The sequence below is a fragment of the Fringilla coelebs genome (genome assembly GCF_963513975.1).
Source record: "Fringilla coelebs genome assembly, chromosome: 26".
Lineage (NCBI taxonomy): Eukaryota > Metazoa > Chordata > Aves > Passeriformes > Fringillidae > Fringilla > Fringilla coelebs.
Genome location: NC_140052.1, coordinates 3,225,277 through 3,248,974, shown reverse-complemented (window position 1 = coordinate 3,248,974; position 23,698 = coordinate 3,225,277). Strand labels below are relative to the sequence as shown.

The 23,698-nt window shown below is 55.9% G+C and overlaps 2 protein-coding genes across 3 annotated transcripts in view; one reads left to right on the top strand and one right to left on the bottom strand.

The window, feature by feature from the left end:
* XPO7 (exportin 7) overlaps positions 1 to 11,121 on the bottom strand; it is a 58,983-nt gene extending 47,862 nt beyond the window's left edge. For both annotated transcript variants that reach the window (XM_084221952.1, XM_084221953.1), the window contains exons 1-3: positions 11,025 to 11,121; positions 4,238 to 4,384; positions 1,765 to 1,858 (exon numbers count right to left, since the gene is read on the bottom strand). In XM_084221952.1, coding sequence (XP_084078078.1) covers positions 1,765 to 1,858; positions 4,238 to 4,384; positions 11,025 to 11,042 — 259 coding nt within the window. In that variant the 5' untranslated portion in view covers positions 11,043 to 11,121. The remainder of the gene's footprint in view (positions 1 to 1,764; positions 1,859 to 4,237; positions 4,385 to 11,024) is intronic.
* Positions 11,122 to 13,504: 2,383 nt separating this feature from the next.
* On the top strand, positions 13,505 to 20,943 carry DOK2 (docking protein 2; the record flags this gene model as incomplete). Its single annotated transcript, XM_084221732.1, has 5 exons — positions 13,505 to 13,567; positions 17,310 to 17,591; positions 18,686 to 18,776; positions 19,851 to 20,032; positions 20,113 to 20,943. The coding sequence occupies 5 exons, from the start codon at positions 13,505 to 13,507 to the stop codon at positions 20,941 to 20,943; spliced, it is 1,449 nt and encodes a 482-aa protein (XP_084077858.1).
* Between the last annotated feature and the right edge of the window lie 2,755 nt (positions 20,944 to 23,698).

The window sequence follows — 23,698 nt, the reverse complement described above, 5'->3', positions numbered from 1 at the left end:
CCTGGGAAGGGCTGGATTTAGTCCTGGAATAAACCTGGGAAAAGGCTGGATTTAGCCCCGGGAAAGAGTTGGATTTAGCTCTGGAATAAAACTGGGAAAAGGCTGGATTTAGCTCTGGAATAAACCTGGGAAAAGGCTGGATTTAGCTCTGGAATAAACCTGGGAAAAGGCTGGATTTAGCCCTGGGAAAGAGTTGGATTTAGCTCTGGAATAAACCTGAGAAAAGGCTGGATTTAGCCCTGGAAAAGGGTTGGATTTAGCCCTGGAATAAACCTGGGAAAAGGCTGGATTTAGCCCTGGGAAAGAGTAGGATTAAGCCCTGGAATAAACCTGGGAAGAGCTGGATTTAGCCCTGGAATAAAACTGGGAAAAGGCTGGATTTAGCCCTGGGAAAGAGTTGGATTTAGCTCTGGAATAAATCTGAGAAAAGGCTGGATTTAGCCCTGGAAAAGGGTTGGATTTAGCCCTGAAATAAACCTGGGAAGGGATTGGATTTAGCCCTGGAATAAAACTGGGAAAGGGTTGGATTTAACCCTGGGAAAGGGTTGGACTTAGTCCAGGAATAAACCTGGGAAAGGGTTGGATTTGGGTCTGGAATAAACCTGGGAAAGGGTTGGATTTAACCCTGGGAAAGGGCCGGATTTATCCCTGGGAAAGGGTTGGATTTATCCCTGGAATTAATCTGGAAAAGGGTTGGATTTAGCCCTGGGAAAGGGTTGGATTTAGCCCTGGAATAACCCTGGGAAAGGGTGAAATTCCCACCCTCAAAGCTCCTTTGTTTGCTCCATCAAGTCTGGGAATTCTGGGGGTTGGAAAAGCTCTCCAAGGTCACTGAGTTCCAACCCCAAGGGTTTTTGGACAATCCCAAGGATTTTTGGGACCAATCCCAAGTGATTTTCTGGGGACAATCCCAAGGATTTCTGGGGCCAATCCCAGGGATTTTTTTGGACAATCCCAAGGGATTTGGGCCAATCCCAAGGGGGTTTTGGGGACAATCCCAAGGTGGTTTTTGGGCCAACCCCAAGGACTTTTAGGACAATCCCAAGGATTTTTTGGGACAATCTCAAGGGTTTTTTTGGGGCCAATCCCAAGAGATTTTTGGGACAATCCCAAGGACTTTTGGGACAATCCCAAGGATTTTTAGGACAACCCCAAGGATTTTTAGGAGAATCCCAAGGGACTTTGGGGCCAACCTCAAGGATTTGTGGGACAATCCCAAGGATTTTTGGACCAGCCCCAAGGATTTTTTAGGACAACCCCAAGGGTTTTTTAGGACAACCCCAAGGGTTTTTTAGGACAACCCCAACGGCCTTTGGGGCTAACCCCGAGGATTAGTAGGACAATCCCAGTGATTTTTAGGACAATCCCAAGGATTTTTAGGACAACCCCAAGAGGTTTTTTTGGCCAACCCCAAGAGATTTTTGGGACAACCCCAAGGATTTGTAGGACAACCCCAAGGATTTGTAGGACAATCCCAAGGATTTTTTGGGGCAACCCCAAGGATTTTTTGGGGCAACCCCAAGGATTTTATGGGACAACCCCAAGGATTTTTATGACAACCCCAAGGATATTCTGGGACAATCCCAGTGATTTTTGGGACAACCAAGAGTTTTTTCGGACAATCCCAAGGATTTGTGGGACAATCCCAAGGATTTTTTGGGACAACCCCAAGAATTTTTAGGAGAACCCTAAGGGTTTTTAGGACAATCCCAGTGATTTTTGGGGCAATCCCAGTGATTTTCAGGACCACCCCAGGGCACTCACGGATGTCGATGCGCTGCTCCAGCGGCAGGGGGTTGTTTGTGCGTGACACCAGTTTGGTAAGGCAGGTGGCCGCCAGCAACTGGGAGTAGGAGGACTGGAAAAAAAGGGAAAACATTCCCAAAAAAACCAATAAAAGGGATTTTAATTCGTGGAAAGTAAAAAAACCCCTGAATTTTAATTTGTGGGATTTTAATTTGAAGCAAATTCCAACCCGGGAGTCGAAGGGAAGGAGCTCCCACCTCACAAGGATGTGGATGAAATTCCAAAATTCCCAAAAATTCCAACAATCCTGGGATAAAAACCCCAAGGTTGGACAGGAATTTACAGAAATTATGCAGCAATTGATGAGAATTTTTCAGGAATTCACAGGAATTTTGTAGGAATTTACAGAAACTTTGCAGGAATTCTTCAGGAATTGACAGAATTTTGCAGAAACTGCAGGAATTTTAAAGGAATTTAAAAGGAATTCACAGGAGTTTTGCAGAAATTCTGCAGGAATTCACAGGAATTTTTGGGGATGTGGAATTCCATGAATTTGAGAAATTCATGGAATGAATTTTTTGGAATTTTGGGGAATGCTTGGGATGTACTCACACTGCCTTTCTCGAGCAGCAGCTGACACTTGGGGAATGTTGATAAACCCCACCAGGGCATGGAATCCCAGGATTTTGGGGAATTTTGGGGAAATTTGGGGAATTTCTGGAATGTGGAATTCCATGATTCTGGGGAATTTGAGGATGTGGAATTCCATGATTTTGGGGAATTTTTGGGAATGTTTAGGATGTACTCATGCTGCCTCTCTCGAGCAGCAGCTGGCACTTGGGGAATGTTGGTGAACCCCACCAGGGCATGGAACTCCATGATTTTTGGGGAATGTTTGGGATGTGGAATTCAATTATTTAGGGAATTTGAGGATGTGGAATTCCATGATTTTGGGGAATTTTTGGGAATGTTTAGGATGTACTCACGCTGCCTCTCTCTCTCAAGGAGCAGCTGGCACTTGGAGCCCTGGGTGAACTCCACCAGGGCACAGAATCCCAGGATTTTGGGGAATTTTTAGGGAATTTCTGGGATGTGGAATTCCATGATTTTGGGGAATGTTTGGGATGTGGAACTCCATGACTTTGGGAAATTTGAGGATGTGGAATTCCACAATTTTGGGGAATGTTTGGGGCTGTACTCACACTGCCTCTCTCAAGCAGCAGCTGGCACTTGGGGAATGTTGATAAATCCCACCAGGGCATGGAACTCCATGATTTTTGGGGAATGTTTGGGATGTGGCATTCAATTATTTGGGGAATTTGAGGATGTGGAATTCCACGATTTTGGGGAATTTTTGGGAATGTTTAGGATGTACTCATGCTGCCTCTCTCCAGGAGCAGCTGGGGGAATGTTGGTGAAGTCCACCAGGGTGTGGAATCCCAGGATTTTGGGGAATTCTGGGGAATTCTGGGGAATTTCTGGGATGTGGAATTCCATGATTTTGGGGAAATTCAGGATGTGGAATTCCATGATTTTGGGGAACTTCTGGGATGTGGAATTCCACGATTTTGGGGAATGTTTGGGGAATGTTTGGGATGTACTCACACTGCCTCTCTCAAGGAGCAGCTGGCACTTGGGGAATGTTGATAAACCCCACCAGGGCATGGAATCCCAGGATTTTGGGGAATTTTGGGGAAATCTGGGGAATTTCTGGGATGTGGAATTCTGTGACTTTGGGGAATTTGAGGATGTGGAATTCCATGATTTTGGGAAATGTTTCAGGAATTTGGGATATTCTCACGCTGCCTCTCTCGAGCAGCAGCTGGCACTTGGGGAATGTTGGTGAACACCACCAGGGCATGGAACTCCATGATTTTTGGGGAATGTTTGGGATGTGGCATTCAATTATTTGGGGAATTTGAGGATGTGGAATTCCACGATTTTGGGGAATTTTTGGGAATGTTTAGGATGTACTGATGCTGCCTCTCTCCAGGAGCAGCTGGGGGAATGTTGGTGAACTCCACCAGGACATGGAATCCCAGGATTTTGGGGAATTCTGGGGAATTTCTGGGATGTGGAATTCCATGATTTTGGGGAAATTCAGGATGTGGAATTCCATGATTTTGGGGAACTTCTGGGATGTGGAATTCCACGATTTTGGGGAATGTTTGGGATGTACTCACACTGCCTCTCTCAAGGAGCAGCTGGCACTTGGGGAATGTTGATAAACCCCACCAGGGCATGGAATCCCAGGATTTTGGGGAATTTTGGGGAAATTTTGGGGAATTTCTGGGATGTGGAATTCCATGATTGTGGGGAATTTGAGGATGCGGAATTCCACAATTTTGGGGAATGTTTGGGGCTGTACTCACGCTGCCTCTCGAGCAGCAGCTGGCACTAGGGGAATGTTGGTGAACCCCACCAGGGTGTGGAATCCCAGGATTTTTGGGAGTTTTTGGGAATGTTTTGGGAATGTTTGGGCTGTACTCACGCTGCCTCTCTCGAGCAGCAGCTGGCACTTGCTCAGGCAGTCGGGGCTGTTGGTGAACTCCACCAGCGCCTTCTCGGCCTGCAGGCGCGTGCCCGTGTCCGTGGTCTCATAGAGCTGCTTGCACAGGTTCTCCAGCTGGGCCAGGCTCTGCCCGGGAAAACAGGGAAAAATGGGGAAAAACAGGGGAAAACAGGGGAAAATAGGGGAAAACAGGGGAAAACAGGGGAAAACAGGGGAAAACAGGGGAAAACAGGGGAAAACAGGGAAAAACAGGGGAAAACAGGGGAAAACAGGGATTCAGGACACTGCAGGGACTCTCCTGCACCGGCAGCAGGGAGCTCCAGTTTGTGCTCACACACGTGGGACTCACCAAGAATTCTCCTTCCCTTCCCTTTTTCCCCTTTCCTTTTTCATTCCCTTCCCCCCTTCCTTTCCTTTCCCTCTTCCTTTCCTTTCCTTTCCTTTCCTTTCCTTTCCTTTCCTTTCCTTTCCTTTCCTTTCCTTTCCTTTCCTTTCCTTTCCTTTCCTTTCCTTTCCTTTCCTTTCCTTTCCTTTCCTTTCCTTTCCTTTCCTTTCCTTTCCTTTCCTTTCCTTCCCTTCCCTTCCCTTCCCTTCCCTTCCCTTCCCTTCCCCCTTCCCTTTTCCCTTTTCCCTTCCCCCTTTTTTCCTTCCCCCTTTTTTCCTTCCCCCTTTTTCCCTTCCCTTTTCCCCCCTCTTCCACTCAATTCCCTCCATGGCAATTCCTCTCATTTCCACCTTTTCCATTTTACAGGAATTTTTTACAGGAATCGACAGAAATCTTGCAGAAATTTTGCAGGAATTTTGCAAGAAACTTTACAGGAACCCCACAGGAATTTTACAGGAATTCCACAAGAATTTACAGAAATTTTGCAAGAATTTTCCAGGAATTCTGCAAGAATTTTCAGGATTTTTTTCAGGATTTTTCCAGGAATTCTGCAGGAATTCCACGAGAAACCCCAGGATGAGGCTTTCCTTGGAATCACTTCCCTTCCCACTTCCAAGGAAACAATTCCCAGGGATTCCTGCCCTGGGAAAATTCCATCATTTCAGGAGGTTTAAACCATCATTTCCATAAAATTCCCATAATTTTGGGAGTTTTTATCCATAATTTCCACAAAATTCCCTAAGTTTTTATCCCTAACTTCCATTATTTCCATAAATTTGGGAGTTTTTACCAATAATTTCCATAAAATTTCTATAATTCCAGGAGTCTTTATCAATAATTTCCATAATTCCCTAAAAATTCCCATAATTTGGAGAGTTCTCATCCATAATTTCCATAATTTTGGGAGTTTTTATCCATAATTTCCATCAAATTTCTATAATTTGGGAAGTTTTCATCCATAATTTCAGGAGTTTTCATCCATCATCCCAAATTTTCACTTCCAGAACATCCCCAAATCCCAAATTTCCCAAATTTTCACTTCCAGGACATCCTGGTTATTTTCCTTCTCGCAAATTTCTTTCCAGCCAACAAAACCCATGGAAAAAAAAAAAAAAATCCCATTTTTAATCATTCCAAGATTTCCCAAATCCAAAGGAAATTCCATCCCACTTTAAGGAAACACTTCAGGAACAGGAATTAAAATGAAAAATGGGAAAAATCTGCTTCCAAATGGAAAAAAAATGGGATTTTTGACCCCCCCTCTGCTCCAAGGAGAAAAAAACTTGGAAAATCCCAAAATATTCATTCCAAGCAAGGTGAAAAAAGCAGCTCCAAGTGCAAAATTCCCACTTAAACATGGAGGGGTCGCTCATAATTCCCAGAATTTTGGATTTTTTGGGATAAAAACCAGGCAGAATCCATAAAAAACAGGTGGGGCTTCAACATTCCAGGTAGAAATCCATAAAAAAAAGGTTGGGAATTCTTCAGAATGGAAAAAAAATCCAGGAAAAATTAATATGGGCTTCATCATTGCAGGTAAAATCCAGGAAAAATCCCAAAAAAATGGAATTGGGCTTCACCACACCAGGGAAAAATCCTTAAAATTGGATTTGGGCTTCATCACTCCAGGAAAAATCCAGAAAAATTTCTGGGAGCTTCTTCACTCCAGGTAAAATCCATAAAAAATATTTTAGGGCTTCACCAAACCAGGAAAAAATCCTTAAAATTGGATTTGAACTTCATCACTCCAGGAAAAATTCCTTAAAATTGGATTTGGGTTTTATCATTCCATGGAAAATCCAGAAAAAAAAATTTGGGAGTTCACCAAACCAGGTAAAATTCCACAAAAAATGGATTTAAGTTTCTTCACTCCAGGTAAAATCCATAAAAAAATCTTTTTGGGCTCCAGCAGGTCAGGAAAAATCCATTAAAATTGGATTTGGGCAGCACAAAACCAGGAAAAATTCCTTAAAATTGGATTTGGGCTTCATCACTCCAGGAAAAATCCAGAAAATTTTCTGGGGGTTTCTTCACTCCAGGGAAAATCCATGAAAAATATTTTAGGGTTTCACCAAACCAGGAAAATTCCATAAAAAAATATTTTTGAGCTTCACCAAACCATGAAAAATTCCTCAAAAATGGATTTGGGCTTCACCAAACCAGGAAAAAATCCACAAAAATGAATTTTAGGCTTCTTCACTCCAGGTAAAATCCATAAAAAAATCTTTTTGGGTTCCAGCAGGTCAGGAAAAATCCATTAAAAAATAAATTCAGGTTTCATCCCACTGAATAAAATCCATGGAAAATCTTTTTTGGGCTCCACCACAATTCCAAGAAATTCCTCTGGGAATTTTTAGAAATTCAAAATTCTCAGGGAAGCAGCAATGGGATTTTCCCAATTTGCCAAAGCTTGCTGCCAGTGGGGATTTCTTCCCCAAAAAATCCCAATATTCCCAAAGAATATTCCATAAAAACCCCTCTGGAGCCAGGCTGGGAATGTTGTGCTGGAAAAGGGAAAAATTCCAGAGCCTGGAGGGTTTGGGATGGAGGACAGGGATGGATTATCCTGGGAAAAGGGGAAATTAAATTGGATTTTGGGCAGGAATTCCTGCCTGGGATGGAATTCCCAGAGATTTGAGGATCCCTGGAAATTCCCAAACATTCCAGCTTGGGATAAACTGGGATAAAAAAAGGATTTCTCCCCAAAATCCCACTCCCAAAAATCCCAAAGCTCCACACAGGAATTCCTGGAATTGCTCTGAGTTCCCAAATCTCCAGCCTGGAAGGAAAAATTCCAGAGCCTGGAGGGGCTCCAGGAGGGTTTGGGATGGAGGACAGGGATGGATTTCCCTGGAAAAAGGGGAAATAAAATGGGATTTTGGGCAGGAATTCCTGCCTGGGATGCAATTCCCAGAGATCTGAGGATCCCTGGAAATTCCCAAACTTTCCAGCTTGGGATAAAAAATGGAATTGTCCCAAAAATCCCAAAGCTTCACACAGGAATTCCTGGAATTGCTCTGAGTTCCCAAATCTCCAGCCTGGAAGGAAAAATTCCAGAGCCTGGAGGGGCTCCAGGAGAGCTGCAGGGGGTTTGGGATGGAGGCATTCCATGAAATTCCAGGAATTTAATGAGAAATTCCAGGAATTTCCCCCTGGAAAAAGGGAAATTCAATGGGATTTTGGGCAGGAATTCCTGCCTGGGGTGGAATTCCCAGAGATTTGAGGATCCCTGGAAATTCCCAAACATTCCAGCTTGGGATAAACTGGGATAAAAAAATGATTTCTCCCCAAAATCCCACTCCCAAAAATCCCAAAGCTCCACACAGGAATTCCTGGAATTCTTCTGAGTTCCCAAATTCCTTCTCCAGCATGGAAGGAAAAATTCCAGAGCCTGGAGGGGCTCCAGGAGGGTTTGGGATGGAGGACAGGGATGGATTTCCCTGGAAAAGGGGAAATTAAATTGGATTTTAGGCAGGAATTCCTGCCTGGGATGGAATTCCCAGAGATTTGAGGATCCCTGGAAATTCCCAAACATTCCAGCTTGGGATTAAAATAAAGGATTTGTCCCAAAAATCCCAAAGCTTCACACAGGAATTCCTGGAATTGTTTTGAGTTCCCAAATCTCCAGTTTGGAAGGAAAAATTCCAGAGCCTGGAGGGGCTCCAGGAGAGCTGCAGAAGGTTTGGGATGGGGAGGATTCCATGAAATTCCAGGAATTTAATGAGAAATTCCAGGAATTTCCCCCTGGAAAAGAGGGAATTCAATGGGATTTTGGGCAGGAATTCCTGCCTGGGATGGAATTCCCAGAGATTTGAGGATCCCTGGAAATTCCCAAACTTTCCAGCTTGGCATAACAAAAAGATTTCTCCCCAAAATCCCACTCCCCACCCCAATTCCACACAGGAATTTCTGGAATTGCTCTGAGTTCCCAAATCCCTTCTCCAGCCTGGAAGATCCCAAAGTTCTCCTGTTAAACTTTAACCCAGCTGAGCTCAGCATTCCCAACCCCTCCAGCTCCAACTTTTCCAACTTCCACCTCCCTCAATCCCGGATTTACCACGGAAAACTCAGATTTGGAGCAGAATTCTGAGGAAAAATCTGGATTTTCCCATCAAAATCCTGGTTAATCCTGCAGCAATTCCTTTTTTTTTCTCCCCTTGGGATCAGAATTTCCCAGGAATTTTCCCAGCCCTGCTGAGTTAATGAACTGCTCGGGATTGATTCATTCCCAAAGTCCTGGGGATAATAAATAACTCCTGGGAATTCTGCTTTATCCCAAAAAAAAAAACAAAACAGGGAAAACTTCCCCAGCTGTGCCTGGCTTTGGGGTCAATTCCTGAGGGTTTGGGGCCAATTTCTTGGGGTTTGGGGCAAATTTTTGGGGGTTTGGGGTCAATTTCAGGCGGTTTGAGGTAAATTTCAGGGGGTTTGGGGTCAATTCCTGAGGGTTTGGGGCCATTTTCAGGGGGTTTGGGGCCAATTTTAGGGTGTTTGGGGTCAATTTCTGGGGTTTGGGGCCAATTTCAGGGGGTTTGGGGTCAATTTTGGGGGGTTTGGGGTCAATTTCAGGCGGTTTGGGGTCAATTCCCGAGGGTTTGGGGCCCTTTTCAGGGGATTTGGGGCCAATTTCTGAGGGTTTGGGGCCACTTTCAGGCAGTTTGGAGTGAATTTTCAGAGGGTTTGGGGAAAATTTTAGGGTGTTGGGGTCAATTTCAGGGTGTTTGGGGCCAATTTCAGGGGGTTTGGGGCCAATCTCAGGGGATTTGGGGTCAATTTTAGAGGGTCTGGGGTCAATTTCAGAGGTTTTGAGTCACTCTCAGAAGGTTTAAGGTTCCTCTCAGAGGGTTTTGGGGTCAATTTCAAAGGTTTAGGGTCACTCCCAGAGGGTTCAGGGTCACCCTCAGAGGGTTCAGGGTCACCCTCAGAAGATTTTGGGGTCAATTTCAAAGGTTCAGGGTCAATCTCAGAGGGTTCAGGGTCACCCTCAGGGAGTTTTGGGGTCAATTTCAGAGGTTCAGGGTCACTCTCAGAAGATTTTGGGGTCAATTTCAAAGGTTTAGGGTCACACTCAGAGGTTCAGGGTCACTCTCAGAAGATTTTGGGGTCAATTTCAAAGGTTCAGGGTCACTCTCAGAGGTTCAGGGTCACTCTCAGAAGATTTTGGGGTCAATTTCAAAGGTTCAGGGTCACTCTCAGAGGTTCAGGGTCACCCTCAGGGGGTTTTGGGGTCAATTTCAAAGGTTCAGGGTCACTCTCAGGGTGTTCAGGGTCACTCTCAGAGGGTTCAGGGTCACTCTCAGAGGGTTCAGGGTCACTCTCAGAAGATTTTGGGGTCAATTTCAAAGGTTCAGGGTCACTCTCAGAGGGTTTAGGTCCCTTCCAAAGATTTTCAAAGGGTTTTGGGTTCCTTCATCGGGGGTTTGAGCCCACTCAGAGGATTTTGTTCCCTTCCTGATGGGTTCAGGTCCATTTCAGAAAACTTTGGGCCCTTCCCGGGGGTTCTGGGCCCTTCCCGGGGGTTCTGGGCCCTTCCCGGGGGTTCTGTCCCTCCACTCCAACCTGGAACCTCTCCACCCCTGATTCCCCCCTGGCTCCTGCCCCACGAACTTTTCCACTCTGAGATTCCCCTGAAACACCCAAAGGAAACCTTCCCCAAAGCTGAGCGTCCACAGGGCTGGGAAACGACCCCAAATCCCAAGAACCGGGAAAGGAACAGAACCGGGCCGGGAAAGGAACAGAACCCGGGTGGGAAACGATCCCAAACAGGGCAGAGCAATGATCCCAAACCCGGCTGGGAAAGGAACCCACACCGGGCCGGGAAAGGAACCCAAACCCGGCTTGGAAGGAGCCCAAACACGGCTGGAAACGGACCCGAACCGGGCCGGGAAAGGAACCCAACCCCGGTTGGAAAATGAAGCGAACGGAGCCGGGAGCGCCCGGAGCCCAGCGCGGAGCAGGGAGCGGAGCCCCGAGCCCCCGGTGACAGCGGCACGGCCGGCGGTGACAGCGGGGCCCGGCCGGCGCTTCCAGCGGGAGAAGCGGGACCCGAGCGAGCTCGTCCCGGGGATCTCCGCACCGGGAGCGAGCGGAGGGACGGCGGCAGGGACGCGGCGACACGGCGGGCACGCGATGGGGCCGGGAGGAGCCGCCGGCGGCCGGGGGGACCCTCGGAGAGGCCGCCGGGCCCCGCGGGGGGACACGGGGGGAGCGCGGCGGCGGCGGCGCCTCCCCGGCGAGCGCGGCCTGCGCGCCTGGGCCGCGGCGGGCCTGGCCGGGCCTGGCCGTGCGGGGCTCGGCCGCGCGGGCCGGGGGGGCGGCGCGGGGGTGCCGGGAGGGCGGCGGGCGGGCCCGGGCGAGCCCCGCGCTGCGGCCGGAGCTCACCTGCACATGATCCGCCATCTTGCCCCATTCATGCTCCGCTCGCGCCTCCGCCCCCGCCTGCGCCGGGCCCGGCGCCACCGCGTCCCCCCGCGCCGCCGCCCGCACCGCGCATGCGCCGCGCCGGGACCCCGCCCCTCCCGCGCCTGCGCGCGCCCAAGGGACACGCCCCCTCCGCGCCCGCCCCGCCTATCCGGCGCCTGCGCGCGCGCAATGGACACGCCCACCGAGGGGGAAACCGCGCCCACAACGCCGAAACCACGCCCCCCCTGCGCGTGCGCCGCGTTAGGCCGCGCCCGTCCCGGTGAGACCACGCCCCCCTGCTCGTGCGGGGCTTGCGCGCGGCGCCGGGACACGCCCACAGCGGCTTGGCCGCGCCCCTCCCGTGCGCGCGCGGCGCGCTGCGTCTGACGTCACGGCGGCGGCGCGGGGCGGAGGGAGGAGGGAGGGGCGCGAGGCCGGTTTGTTGACACGGCCTTAAAGGGGCCGCGCACCCGGGGACAGCGGGGACAGCGGGGACAGCGGGGACAGCGCGGGGACAGCGCGGGGACAGCGGGGACAGCGCGGGGACAGCGGGGACAGCACGGGGACAGCGGGGGGACAGCGGGGACAGCGCGGGGACAGCGGGGACAGCGGGGACAGCGCGGGGACAGCGGGGACAGCACGGGGACAGCACGGGGACAGCGCGGGGACAGCGCGGACAGCGGGGACAGCGCGGGGACAGCGGGGACAGAGCCGGGATAGCACGGGGATAGCACGGGGACAGCGCGGGGACAGAGCCGGGACAGCACGGGGACAGCACGGGGACAGAGCCGGGACAGCACGGGGACAGCGGGGACAGCGCGGGGACAGCACGGGGACAGAACGGGGACAGCGGGGACAGAGGGGACAGCGCGGGGACAGCGCGGGGACAGCGGGGACAGCGCGGGGACAGCGGGGACAGCGCGGAGACAGCGCGGGGACAGCGGGGACAGAGCCGGGATAGCACGGGACAGCACGGGGACAGCGCGGGGACAGAGCCGGGACAGCACGGGGACAGCGGGGACAGAGCTGGGACAGCACGGGGACAGCGCGGGGACAGAGCCGGGACAGCACGGGGACAGCACGGGGACAGAGCTGGGACAGCACGGGGACAGCGCGGGGACAGAGCCGGGACAGCACGGGGACAGAGCCGGGACAGCACGGGGACAGCGCGGGGACAGAGCCGGGACAGCACGGGGACAGAGCCGGGACAGCACGGGGACAGCGGGGACAGCGGGGACAGCGCGGGGACAGCACGGGGAAAGCGCGGGGACAGCGGGGACAGCACGGGGACAGCACGGGGACAGCGCTGTGAGCACTGGCACCAGCACGCCCAGTGCCACCGGTGCCACCAGTGTGACAAAACACCAGTACAACTACTGCCACCAGTGCTCCCAGTGCCCCCAGTGCCCCCCGTGTCATCACTGTGAGCACTGACACCAGTATGACCAGTGCCACCAGTGCCACCAGTGCCACCGGTGCCCTGCTGCCACACCCCTGCGCCCAGGTCGCTGCTCCCAGTCCCCCCCAGTGCCCCTCAACACCACAGGGTGGCACAGAGGCGTGTCCTCGGTGCTACACCCACAGGGCCACACCCACGGATTCTGCAGGGCCACACCCATGTGCCCACTTGTCAGCAGTGCCACAACCAGCTGTCCCCAATGCCACACCCACAGTGTCACACCCACCTGTCCCCAGTGCCACACCCACAGTGCCACACCCATGTGTCCACTTAGCAGTGCCACACCCACGTGTCCCCAGTGCCACACCCACGTATCTGGCAGTGCCACGTGGACAGTGTCACACCCACCTGTCCGGCTGTGCCACACCCACAGGTCCCCAGTGTCACATCTACAGTGCCACACCCACAGTGCCACACCCACCCGTCCCCAGTGCCACACCCACAGTGCCACACCCACAGTGCCACACCCACCCGTCCCCATTGTCACACCCACAGTGCCATACCCACCTGAGTGGCTGTGCCACTCCCCCGTGTCCCCAGTGTCACCCCCGTGTGTGTGCTGTGCCACTCCCCCGTGTCCCCAGTGTCACCCCCGTGTGTGTGCTGTGCCACTCCCCCGTGTCCCCAGCGCCACCCCCGTGTCCCCGTGGGGACCCACAGGAAGTCGCCGCGCGCAGGAAGCGGCAGAGCCCGGGCTGAGCGCGGCACGGGCGGAGCCTGCCCCGGTGACACCGCGGGGACACGGCCCCCGGGACCCCCCAGCACCCCCCGGGACACTGCGGACACTCGGGGACACTTGGGACACTGGACACTTGGGACACCTGGGGACACTTGGAGACACTCAGGACACTTGGGACACCTGGGGACACTCAGCACACTCAGGACACTCCGGACATTGTGGACACTTGGAGACACTCAGGACACTGGTGACACTTGGAACACTTGGGGACACTCCGGACACTCAGGACAGCCGTGCCGGCCGGACACACGGACGCTGGCCATGGAGGAGGCGGTGGTGAAGCAGGGCTGGCTGTACCTGCAGCTGCAGCAAACCTTCGGCAAGGTGAGCGGGACCGGGGCCGGGAGAACCCCACGGGAATGGGGTGAACACCTTGGGAATGGGGTGAATGCCGTGGGAATGGGGTGAATCCTACAGGAATGGAGAGAATCCTACAGGAATGGGGTGAATCCTACAGGAATGGGGTGAATCCCACGGGAATGGGGTGAACCCCATGGGAATGGGGAGAATCCTACGGGAATGGGGAGAATCCCACGGGAATGGGGTGAACCCCGTGGGAATGGGGAGAATCCTACGGGAATGGGGTGATCCCCACGGGAATGGGGTGAACACCGTGGGAATGGGGAGAATCCTACAGGAATGGGGTGACTCTCCTGGGAAAGGGGTGACTCTCCTGGGAATGGGGTGAATCTCACCTGTGGATGCTCAGCTGTCCCTCAGCCACCACGGGGGGACAGGAGACGCTGGGGACGCTTTGTACAGAACCCCCAAAAGATCTGCAGGGTTAGGGGGTGACAGATGTCACCTGAGGGAGATGGATGTGACCCGCAAAGACACATCTGGGGACAGTGATGGCCGCAGGCCCCAGAGCCACATTTGGGGACAGTGACGGCTGCAGGCCCCAGAGCCACATTTAGGGACAGTGACGGCTGCAGGCCACAAAGCCACATTTGGGGACAGGGATGGCTGCAGGCCCCAGAGCCACACTTAGGGACAGTGACGGCTGCAGGCCCCAGAGCCGGGTTTGGGGACAGTTCCAGCCAGGGGACAGTGACAGGAGCAGGCCCCAGAGCCACATTTGGGGACAGTGACGGCTGCAGGCCACAAAGCCACATTGGGGACAGTTCCAGCCAGGGGACAGTGACAGAAGCAGGCCCCAGAGCCATATTTGGGACAGTGACAGCTGCAGGCCCCAAAGCCACCCTGGGGACAGTGATGGCTGCAGGCCCCAGAGCCGGGTTTGGGGACAGTGATGGCTGCAGGCCACAAAGCCACACTTGGGACAGTGACGGGAGCAGGCCCCAGAGCCAGGTTTGGGGACAGTGACAGGAGCAGGCCCCAGAGCCGGGTTTGGGGACAGTGACGGCTGCAGGCCACAAAGCCACATTGGGGACAGTTCCAGCCAGGGGACAGTGATGGCTGCAGGCCCCAGAGCCACATTTGGGGACAGTGACAGGAGCAGGCCCCAGAGCCACCCTGGGGACAGTGACAGGAGCGGGCCCCAAAGCCACAATGGGGACAGTGACAGGAGCAGGCCCCAGAGCCATATTGGGGACAGTGACAGCTGCAGGCCCCAAAGCCACCCTGGGGACAGTGACGGCTGCAGGCCCCAGAGCTGGGTTTGGGGACAGTGACGGGTGCAGGCCCCAGAGCCAGATTTGGGGACAGTGACAGCTGCAGGCCCCAGAGCCACATTTAGGGACAGTGACAGGAGCAGGCCCCAGAGCCGGGTTTGGGGACAGTGACAGGAGCAGGCCCCCAAAGCCATATTTGGGGACAGTGACGGCTGCAGGCCCCAAAGCCACATTTGGGGACAGTGACGGCTGCAGGCCCCAGAGCCGCGTGGCTTCTGCGGCCGATAAAGGCCGGGGTTGGGCAATGGCTGCCGGGGAAGGAGCTGAGGGAAGGAGCTGAGGGAAGGAGCTGGGGGGCCTCCCCTGCCCCTCTCCCATCTCCTCCTCCCCCCAGAGCCCATCCCGAGGGGATCCCCCCCACGGGAAGGGTGCAGATCCCAAATCCCCATCGCCGGAAAAAGGAGCCCCAGAGCAGCCGGGGAGGTTTTGGGGCCCCTTCCCTGCCCCCACTTCCCCTCTGCCCTGGGGCCTCCCCGAGCCCGGAACTGCCGCTGCTTTTGGGGCAGAGCCTGAGAGATGAAAATTTGGGGGTTTTTAAGGGAAAATCGGAGGGAAAAGGAGCTGGAAGTTGTTCACGGCTTGTGGGGTGAGGCTGGGGTGCTGGAAAGGCCTTGCTGAGTGTTTATCAGGGGTGTTTATCCAGGGATTTAAATCCCAATTTATGTCACCCCCATCTTCAGCCAGACACCCTGCAGGGTTTTGCACCCTTGTCCTGCCTTGGGTGATGCTAAGCGTGGTCCCAAGGGGATAAAAACTCCTGGGAAGGTAAAAATCCCTGGAAAAGTAAAACCCTTCTGGAAAGGTAAGAATTCCTGGGGAGGTAAAAATTCCTGGAAAAGTGAAAATCCTGGGAAGGTAAAAGTTCCTGGAAAGGTAAAAACCTTCTGGAAAGGTAAAAACTTCTGGAAAGATAAAAAAGCCTGGAAAGATAAAAACTTCTGGAAAGGTGAAAACCCCTGGGAAGGTAAAAGCCCCTGTGAAGGCAAAATGTCCTGGGAAGGTAAAACCCTCAAGGGAAGGTAAAAACCCCAGGGAAAGTGAAAACTCCTGGGAAAGTAAAAACTCCTGGAAAGGTGAAAACTCTTGGGAAGGTAAAAACCCATTGGAAAGTAAAAACCCCAGGGAAGGTAAAAATTCCTGGAGAGGTGAAAACACCTGGACAGGTAAAAAATCCTGGAGAGGTGAAAATGCTGGGAAAAGTAGAAACTCCTGGGAAGGTAAAAACCCCATGGAAGGTCAAACATTTTTGGGAAGCTACAACCCCATGGAAGATAGAACCCCAGGGAAGGTCAAACCCCTTTTGGGAAGGTTGAACCCCATGGAAGGTCGAACCCCAGGGAAGGTCGAACCCCATGGAAGGTTGAACCTTTTTGGGGAGGTCAAACCCCATGGAAGCTAGAACTCCATGGAAGGTCAAACCCCATGGAAGGTCGAACCCCAGGGAAGGTAGAACCCCTTTTGGGAAGGTTGAACCCCATAGAAGGTCGAACCCCAGTGAAGGTCGAACCTTTTTGGGAAGGTTGAACCCCATAAAAGGTTGAACCCCAGTGAAGGTCAAACCCCATGGAAGGTTTAACCCCAGGGAAGCTCAAACCCCTTTTGGGAAGGTCGAACCCCATGGAAGCTTGAACTCCATGGAAGGTTGAACCCCAGGGAAGCTAGAACCTTTCTGGGAAGGTCAAACCCCAGGGAAAGTCAAACCTTTTTGGAAAGGTTGAACCCCATGGAAGGTCGAACCTTTTTGGGAAGGTTGAACCCCAGGGAAGGTAGAACCCCAGGAAAGGTCAAACCCCATGGAAGGTAGAACCTTTTGGAGAAGGTTGAACCCCATGGAAGGTAAAAACCCCATGGAAGGTCGAACCTTTTTGGGAAGGTTGAACCCCAGGGAATGTTGAACTCCATAGAAGGTAAAAACCCCATGGAAGGTTTAACCCCATGGAAGGTCGAACATTTTGGGAAGGTCAAACCCCAGAGAAGGTAGAACCTTTTGGGGAAGGTTGAACTCCATGGAAGGTAGAACCCAATGGAAGGTAAAAACCCCATGAAAGGTCGAACCTTTCTGGGAAGGTCGAACCCCAGGGAAGGTAGAACCATTCTGGGAAGGTCGAACCCTAGGGAAGGTTGAACCCCAGGGAAGGTAGAACCCCAGGGAAGGTCAAACCTTTTTGGGTAGGTTGAACCCCATGGAAGGTCGAACCCCTTTGGGAAGGTTGAACCCCAGGGAAGGTTGAACCCCTTTGGGAAGGTCAAACCCCATGGAAGGTCGAACCCTAGGGAAGGTCGAACCCCTTTGGGAAGGTCGAACCCCATGGAAGGTCGAACCCTAGGGAAGGTCGGACCCCTTTGGGAAGGTCGAACCCCATGGAAGGTCGAACCCCATGGAAGGTCGAACCCCTTTGGGAAGGCCGACGCCCCACTTGTCCCCCCGGCAGAAGTGGAAGAAGCTCTGGGCCGTGCTGTACCGGGAGAGCTCCTGCTCCACGGCGCGCCTGGAGCTGCTGGAGGGCCCCGAGCGGCCGCGCCGGGCCGAGGGCGGCCGGCGCCTGGTGCGGCTCAGCGACTGCGTGCACGTGGCCGAGGTGGGCGGCGACGCCGCCTGCCCCAGGGACACCGTCCCCTTCCTGCTGGAGACCACCGAGCGCCGCTTCCTGCTGGCCGCCGACGGCGCCGAGGCGGCCGAGTGGATCCAGCGGCTGTGCGAGCTGGCGTTCCCGGTACGCGCCCCGACACGGCTGGGAACCGGGATCCACCGGGGGGGATCCACTGGGGGGGTGGGATCCACTGGGGTGGGTGAGATTCACTGGGGGGAATCCACTGGGGGGGATCCGCTGGGGGGTGGGATCCACTGAGGGGGTGGGATCTGCTGGGGGGGTGGGATCTGCTGGGGGGGGATCCACTGGGGGGTGTGTGTGGGACCCATCGGGGGGTGTAGTGGAATCCGCTGGGGTGGGTGGGATCTGCTGGGATGGAAGGGATCCACTGGGTGGGTGAGATCCACTGGGATGGATGGGATTCACTGGGGGGTAGGGATCCACTGGGGGGGGGGTGTGGGATCCACCAGGGTGGCTGGGATCTGCTGGGATGGATGGGATCCACTGGGGTGGGTGAGATTCACTGGGGGGTGTGGTGGGATCTGCTGGGATGGAGGGGATGCACTGGGGTGGTGGGGATCCAATGGGGGGGATCTGCTGGGATGGAGGGGATCCACTGGGGGGTGGGTGGTGGGATCTGCTGGGATGGAGGGGATCCACTGGGGTGGGTGGGATCCAGTAGGGGGGGTGGGATCCACTGGGGTGGGTGGGATCTGCTGGGATGGAAGGGATGTCCTGGGATGGATGGGATCCACTGGCTGGGTGAGATCCACTGGGATGGATGGGATCCACTGCAGTGGACGGGATCTATGTGAGTGGGTGGGATGCACTGGGATTGAAGGGATCCGCCAGGGGGAGTGGGATCTGCTGGGATGGAGGGGATCCACTGGGATGGAGGGGATCCGCTGGGATGGGTGGGATCTCCCAGGATGGATGGGATCTACCGGGATGGGTGGGATGCACAGGGATGGATGGGATCTGCCATCATAGATGGGATGCGCAGGGATGGACGGGATCCACCAGGATGGACAGGATCTCCCAGGATGGACAGGATCCACCAGGATGGATGGAATCTGCTAGAATGGATGGGATGCACTGGGCTGGGTGGGATCCACTGGGATGGGTGGGATGCACAGGGATGGGTGGGCTCTGCCATCATGGATGGGATCCACTGGGATGGATGGGATCCCTCACCTGCCGCCCTCACCCCGGTGCAGAGGAGCCGGGAGGAGCCGGGAGCAGCCAAGGACAGCACGGAGGGCGAGTTCTCCATGGAGGAAAATTCCCTGTACAGCTCACGGGGCAAAGGTGGGAGCGGGGCTGGGGCTGTGTGGGGTGGGGAAATCTCCTCCCCCAAAAGCCTCTTCCTGTCTGTGGGGCCAGCTCGGCTGCGCTATCAGCAGCGGTCATCCTGCCCAGCCTTATCAGCCGGACACTGCTGGCCTGGCTGGAGGGGTCATCCACAGCCCCTCTGTGGGGTGGGACACACGTCCAGTGCTGTGTCCATCCCAGCTGGCCTGGGGCAGGCTGTCCTGGTTTGGGGTCACTCACAGCCCCTCTGTGGGGTGGGACACACATCCAGAGTCCACCCTGTCCATCCCAGCTGGCCTGGACTGGTCTGTCCTGGTTTGGGGGTCCCTCTGTGGGGTGGGACACATGTCCAGCACCAGCTGTGTCCAGGGGTCCCGCCTGGGGGTCACTCACAGCCCTCTGTGGGATGGGACACACGTCCAGTGTCCACCCTGTCCATCCCAGCTGGCCTGGACTGGTCTGTCCTGGTTTGGGGGTCACTCACAGCCCTCTGTGGGATGGGACACACGTCCAGTGCTGTGTCCATCCCAGCTGGCCTGGACTGGTCTGTCCTGGTTTGGGGGTCACTCACTGCCCCTTTGTGGGATGGGACACATGTCCAGTGCTGTGTCCATCCCAGCTGGCCTGGACCCATCTGTCCTGGCTTGGGGTCACTCACAGCCCCTCTGTGGGATGGGACATGTGTCCAGTGTCCACCCTGTCCATCCCAGCTGTCCTGTCTTGGGGGTCACTCTGTGGGGTGGGACACATGTCCAGCTGTGTCCGGGGGTCCAGCCTGGGGGTCACTCACAGCCCCTCAGCGCTGTGGGACCCGTGTCCAACGCTGTGTCCATCCCAGCTGGCCTGGAGCAGGCTGTCCTGGCTTGGGGTCACTCACCGCCCCTCTGTGGGGTGGGACATGTGTCCAGTGTCCACCCTGTCCATCCCAGCTGGCCTGGACCTGTCTGTCCTGGTTTGGGGTCACTCTGCGGGGTGGGACACGTGTCCAGCTGTGTCCAGGGGTCCAGCCTGGGGGTCACTCACAGCCCCCCAGCGCTGTAGGACCCGTGTCCAACGCTGTGTCCATCCCAGCCGTCCCGGAGCAGGCGTTTGAGGTGACGGTGCGGGTGACGCCATCATCGCAGCGCTGCCGGCTCCGGGGCCGCTGCATCCTGCGGGCGGGCGAGGAGGCGCTGGAGCTGCGGCACCCGCAGAGCCAGGAGCTGCTGGCCAGCTGGCCCTACCGCTTCCTGCGCCGCTTCGGCCGCGACAAGGTCAGTGCGGGGCGCCGAGGCCGGGCCGGGTGTCACCCGGGCGCCGCGGGGACCGACCGACCGCCCGCCGCCCTCCGCAGGTCACCTTCTCCTTCGAGGCCGGCCGCCGCTGCGCGTCCGGAGAGGGCAACTTCGAGTTCGACACCAGGCAGGGCAACGAGATCTTCCAGGCCATCGAGGCGGCCATCGAGGTGCAGCGGGGCCGGGGGGGATCTGCGGACGAAGCCCCGCGGCCGCTCGACGCCGCCAGGACGCCCGGCCGGGCGCAGGGCCACGAGGAGGCCAAGCGTCCCCCCGGGGAGGCCAAGGCGGCCAAAGGGGAGGGGAAAGGGGTCAAGGGCAGGCTGGTGGTGCCCGCCGGGGCCGGGGAGGCCTCGGGGCCGCCGCGGGGTGGGGACTGTCCCTACGCCGAGCCCCACGACTCGCTGCGCCGCGGGAAGGCGGCCGCGCCGCCGGACAAGGCCCGGAGGCCGGAGGGCGCCGGGGCGGAGTGCGAGTACGCCGTGCCCTTCGACGCCATCGCCAAGGCCTTCCTGGCGCGCCAGCTGGGCGGCCTGGGCTGTCCCCAGGAGGGGCTCCCCGAGCCCCACGGCGTCCCCAGGGAGGCAGGGGGTGGTCAGCAGCCCCCCGGCCGCCCCACGGCCCCCAAACCCCCCGAGCACATCTACGACGAGCCCGCGGCTCTCTCCGGCCTCTCGCTGTACGACGAGCCCGAGGAGGTGAAGGGGGAGGCCTGGAGGCTGCAGGCGGCCCCCGAGGAGCCCCCCGGGCGCGGGTGTCCCTACAACCCCCAGCGCGACGACTACGCCGTCCCCAAGAGGCCCTTCCTGCTGCAGGGCAAGGAGTGGCTCGGCCACTGCGACTATGACAACGTGGCCCTCAGGGTGGCCAAGAAGAAGAACCCGCAGTGAGCGGCAGCGGGGGACAGGAGGAGGGGACGCCCCAAATCCCCCAGCCGGACTTTGCCCGACCCCCGGCAGAGCTGAGCCCCCCCAGCTCAGCGCAGCCGGGGCTGGGGAGGGGGCACGGGTACATCGGGGGGTGGCGGGGGACAGCCGGGGGTGGCGGGGGACAGCCGGGAGGTGGCGGGGGACAGCCGGGAGGTGGCGGGGGACAGTCGGGAGGCGGCCGGGGACAGCCGGGAGGTGGCGGGGGACAGCCGGGAGGTGGCGGGGGACAGCCGGGAGGTGGCCGGGGACAGCTGGAAGCGCTGGATGTGCCACTGGAGGGCAGTGCGAGCCCACCGGAGCGGCGGGGCCCGGGCAGCCGGACCCTCGCGGCCGCAGCCCCGGGACCCCAGACCCGCTCGAGCAGCGGCTCTGCCCCACTCATCCCCCCCGGATGCACTTCCAGGGGTGGCTGGAGCGGAATGGCCTGGGGTGCTCAGCTGGGTGCACTTCCCCAAGGATGGACATCCCAAATCCCCCAGGGATGGACACCCCAAATCTTCCTGGGATGGACACCCCAAATCCCCCAGGGATGGACATCCCCAATCCCCCAGGGATGGACATCCCAAATCCCCCAGGGATGGACATCCCAAATCCCCCAGGGATGGACATCCCAAATCCCCCACGGATGGACATCCCAAATCCCCCACGGATGGACATCCCAAATCCCCCAGGATGGACATCCCAAATCTTCCGGGATGGACATCCCAAATCCCCCAGGGATGGACATCCCAAATCCCCCACGGATGGACATCCCCAATCCCCCAGGGATGGACATCCCCAAATCCCCCAGGGATGCAGATCCCACCCCGTGGGCCCTCCCGTGCCCCCACACAGCTCCCAGTGCTCCCAGTATGTTCCAGTGCCGTGGCAGCGCCGGGTCCTTCCCCGCCCAGAGGTTCCTCCCGCCCTGGCTCAGCAAACCCACAAATTCCGTCTGTTTCAGCCTCACTTTTGTTTTTAATTCTCTTTATAAACGCCCTTCCAGCCCCTCTGAATTCCGGATGGAAAACTGGGATTTATTTTCATGGAGATTTTCGTGGCTGGCTCCAGTCCTCCCAGTGCAAACCAGTACACAGCCATGGGGTCATCCTCCTTATTTCCTTTTCCTTTCTCCTTTCCTTTCCCCTTTTCCCTTTCCTTTCCCTTTCCCCTTTTCCCTTTCCTTTTCCTTTCCCTCTCCCCTTTCCTTTCCTTTCCTTTTCCCTTTTCCCTTTTCCCTTTTCCCTTTTCCTTTCCTTTTTTCCCTTTTCCCTTTCCCTCCTCCTCTTCCAACCCCCTCCAGCCTTTCCCGGGGTACATCCAGCCCCTCAAGCAGACCCACCCCAATTCCCATGGGATTTCCCTGGATCCCTCCGTGCCCAGGACCCCCCTGGGACCCCCCAGCCCCATCCCCACCCCGGAGCCACCTCGGGATCCCGGTTCCTCGGCCTCCCACCAGGTTTTCCATGGAAAGCCATTCCATGAATTATTCATAACCGGCTCCGGTGCTGCCGCTCGTTTCCGGATCCCGAGAATCCCGCGGGAGGGTTTGAACGAGGCAAATTAAGTGGTTTTGATAAGAGGAGCTGATTAAAGCTCCGGATCCGCCCCTGCATCCCAGGTGGGGCTGGGGGGAGCGGGATGCACAGGTGGGGTCCTGCTCCAGGTGGGATCCTGCTCCAGGTGGGATCACACAGGGAAAAACACCCACACGTGGTCCAAAATAAAGGGAAAAGTCTCCAGCAGGGTTTTCCAGGTGGGATTGAGGAAAATCATGGAGTGAGGCAGAGCTGGAAGGGTTTGGGATGCACTGAGGGGTGGGAGATGCTTCCCATCCTTTCCCAGCCCCATTCCTATGGAAAAATGGGATGATCCTCACCCATGCCCGGGCTGGTTCCCATCTGCAGAGCTGGGGAGATCCAGGAGAATTCCCAGGCTGGAAAAATGGGATGATCCCTGTCCATACTCGGGCTGGTTCCCATCTCCAGAGCTGGGGAGATCCAGGAGAATTTCCAGGCTGGAAAAATGGGAACATCCCCACCCATGCCCGGGCTCCAGAGCCAGGGAAATCCAGAATTCCCAAGATGGAAAAATGGGATTATTCCTGTCCATGCCCAGGCTGGTTCCCATCTCCAGAGCTGGGGAGATCCAGGAGAATTCCCAAGATGGAAAAATGGGAACATCCCCGTCCATGCCTGGGCTCCAGAGTCAGGGAAATCCAAGAGAATTCCCAAGATGGAAAAATGGGATGATCCCTCTCCATGCCCAGGCTGATTCCCATTTCCAGAGCTGGAGAGATCCAGGAGAATTCCCAGGCTGGAAAAATGGGATGATCCCCGTCCATGCCCAGGCTCCAGAGCCAGGGAAATCCAGAATTCCTGAGCTGGAAAAATGGGATTATCCCCACCCATGCCCGGGCTCCAGAGCCAGGGAGATCCAAGAGAATTCCCGAGCTGGGGACTCCTGGCAGCTCGGGGCCGTTCATCGGGAATCGATGGCTGGAGCACGTGTTGTTATTAATTAATTAGCGCTCATTAGCGGGTGATTCATTATTAATCGGTGTTAACGCAGCCCTCCCCCCTCCCGCTGCATCCCGGCTCCTTCCAGTTCTCCTTCCTTGACCAAAGGAGCGGAAATTCTGCCCAGAATTCGCTTCCCAAGCCCGGGGGAAGCCAGGGAAGGAGGGATGGCTGGGAATGGGGCTGGAAAAATGAGGGAACAATTCCCAAAATTCCCA